Source organism: Bison bison, unplaced genomic scaffold, assembly GCF_000754665.1.
Source record: "Bison bison bison isolate TAMUID 2011002044 unplaced genomic scaffold, Bison_UMD1.0 scf7180017864508, whole genome shotgun sequence".
NCBI lineage: Eukaryota > Metazoa > Chordata > Mammalia > Artiodactyla > Bovidae > Bison > Bison bison.
The window spans coordinates 24,891-27,258 of record NW_011495064.1 but is presented as its reverse complement, the minus strand read 5'-3'; the positions used below and the strand labels follow the sequence as shown (position 1 = coordinate 27,258).

Sequence of the window (2,368 nt, the reverse complement as noted above, 5' to 3'; positions counted from 1 at the left end):
TGTTCTCAAATCCAAAACAATCAAGGTGCAATTAAACACCTGAACTTCTCTTTCTCTATACTAAGAGTAGACTCCCTGGCTGCCAGTAGGAATAGGAATGACTATCATCACTAATTTTTAAACAAAGGTGAAATGCCCTTGCCCCAAATCCTTGACACTTCTCTTGTTTGGTACCAAAAAGCTATATGCTTTTAGTTCTGAACTAAGTTATCTTCTGGAACATTATAGAGAAATGGAAAAATTAAGATAACCAAAGGCAGTAGGTGGATTATATTTGAGAATCCTAAAAGAAGCTGTCCTTCTATCCTGAACTTGAGCTCTCAGGGATAGGAATAGACACTCTTTTCCAGAGTATCCTCAGTGCTTAACACAAAGCAACAACATCCCATAAAAACTCAGTAAATGAGTATTTCCTGACTAGTTGAAAATCCCAGGCAGGTAGACAAATCAGAAAAGCCAGACCAGAAAGACAACAGAGGCCTTATTACATTAAAATCCGCCACGCTATTGCGAAAATTATCTTCCTAAAACACAGATCATTCAACTTTTACTACAGGCTAAGCAATAAAATCAATCAAGAGAATTCAGTAAAATATAGACCCTGTCCTAAATGACTCACAACCTAGCAAAGGAGACAGACACAGTTTATTCCAATATAACCTGATAAGTGCTAAAAGTCTGAGTTAAGTTTTATGAGAACAGAATTTAAGAAGTGACTTAAACTCTGCATGGGTGAAGTGTCCACCAAAAACTTTTATAGTTCAAGAAGTACTTGATCTTAAAGAATAAATAAGAATTTACAAGATGAAGAAAAGACAGATGAAAGGGGTGGGTAAGTACATTTTCCAGTTATAAGGAACTGCATTTAGACAAAGGTCTATACATAGCAATGCCCATACCAAAGTTCAAGTAACAGCTAGTAATTTAATATGACTAGAGTATTAGATGTGACTGGAAAAAAATTACTAAAGATAAGGCTGGAAAGAAAGAATGGGACTAGATTGTGAAGAGCCTTTTCTGCTACATTTAGAAGTTTGAATTTCATCCTGCCAGCAAAGATTTTTAAGCAGTGTGTTAATTAGATCTCTTTCAGCATGTAACAGTAGTACATCCATAATATGAAAGATGGATTGAAAGAGAAATAATCAGAGGCCACAGATCTGCAAGATAACTACGCAGTGGTTTAAGTAAAAAATGATGCAAGATAGGCCTCAAGAATTTATTCACATCCATAAAAAATTTCAATGGTAACTACCCATATGATAAAATTCTAACTCAACACAGCATTCAAGGCTCCTGACAATCTAAAGTTGTGCCAACCTTTCCAACCTCACTTCCTGTCCCTTTTTCCCCCATATCTTACAATCCAGCCACATGAGACTAAGTACCATTTCTTCAACTTGTTATATACATTCTGTCTCCCATGTCTTCATTCACACGCTATTTGTTACTTCTGCACAGACAACTCTCAACAAACTCGTACAACCTTCAAGCACCAGGTTCCAAAAAAAAAATGTTATATCTGTAAGTCTTCCCTGACTCCATCTCTCTCAAGGCAAAAATTTATTAGGCTTTCTTCGAGGCCTTCACATCACATCATTCATACCACTAATGTAGTTTCTTATCCCTTCTACTAAAATGGCTGAGCTGAAACCAATCGCTTACAAATAAAATTCAAAGTAAATTTGACATATAAAATCACAAAATTTATACACACACACATATACATACACACACATTTTTTTTTTACCTGATAAAACTTGAATTTGAACCCAAGAATATGACACAGTGTTTGCGGTTCACACATACTCATGTAAGATTCTAATAAAGATATAAAGAAGTCATCGTGTTCTGGCCTGCATTCAAACACTTCTAAAATGACATCCAGAACTCTATTGGGATCCAGATTAAAGCATCCTGTAACAGATGAGATATACACAAATTCAAAAGTGATTATACATCATTTCTAGAAAAATCATTAACTTTCAGGGACAACTTACATAAAATAAAGACAACTTCTTTTACAAGTTTGCCTTCTCTGCCCCAGAGGGAAATCTTCATTTTCAAGGTCATCAAGACAACCCCCCACATTTTACAGATGAGAAACATGACTTTCCCAGGATTACAGAGCAGATTACTAACACAGCTGAGCCCAGAACCCTGTGACGCTAAGTGAACCTTCTATGCCACATTATCTCATCAATTCTTGTTTACTCACACTAGTGAAAGAGATTCACATTTTTAATTCTTATCAAAATATGAAAATCAAACAACGTGTTTTACAAGTTAGACAACTTTTATGCAGAACTATCTGGAATGTGGATAAACAAGTTAGAAGCTCAGGTTTGTGAAAGTAGAGCATCATTTT

General features: G+C 35.4%; 1 protein-coding gene across 1 annotated transcript in view; it reads right to left on the bottom strand.

Moving 5' to 3' along the window:
- Positions 1-2,368, bottom strand: part of LOC104980959 (THO complex subunit 2-like) — a gene marked incomplete at both ends in the record, with an annotated part of 113,276 nt that overhangs the window by 98,603 nt on the left and 12,305 nt on the right. Inside the window, 1 exon segment of the mRNA XM_010829845.1 lies at positions 1,635-1,917. Within this exon segment, the coding sequence (XP_010828147.1) occupies positions 1,635-1,917 (283 nt within the window).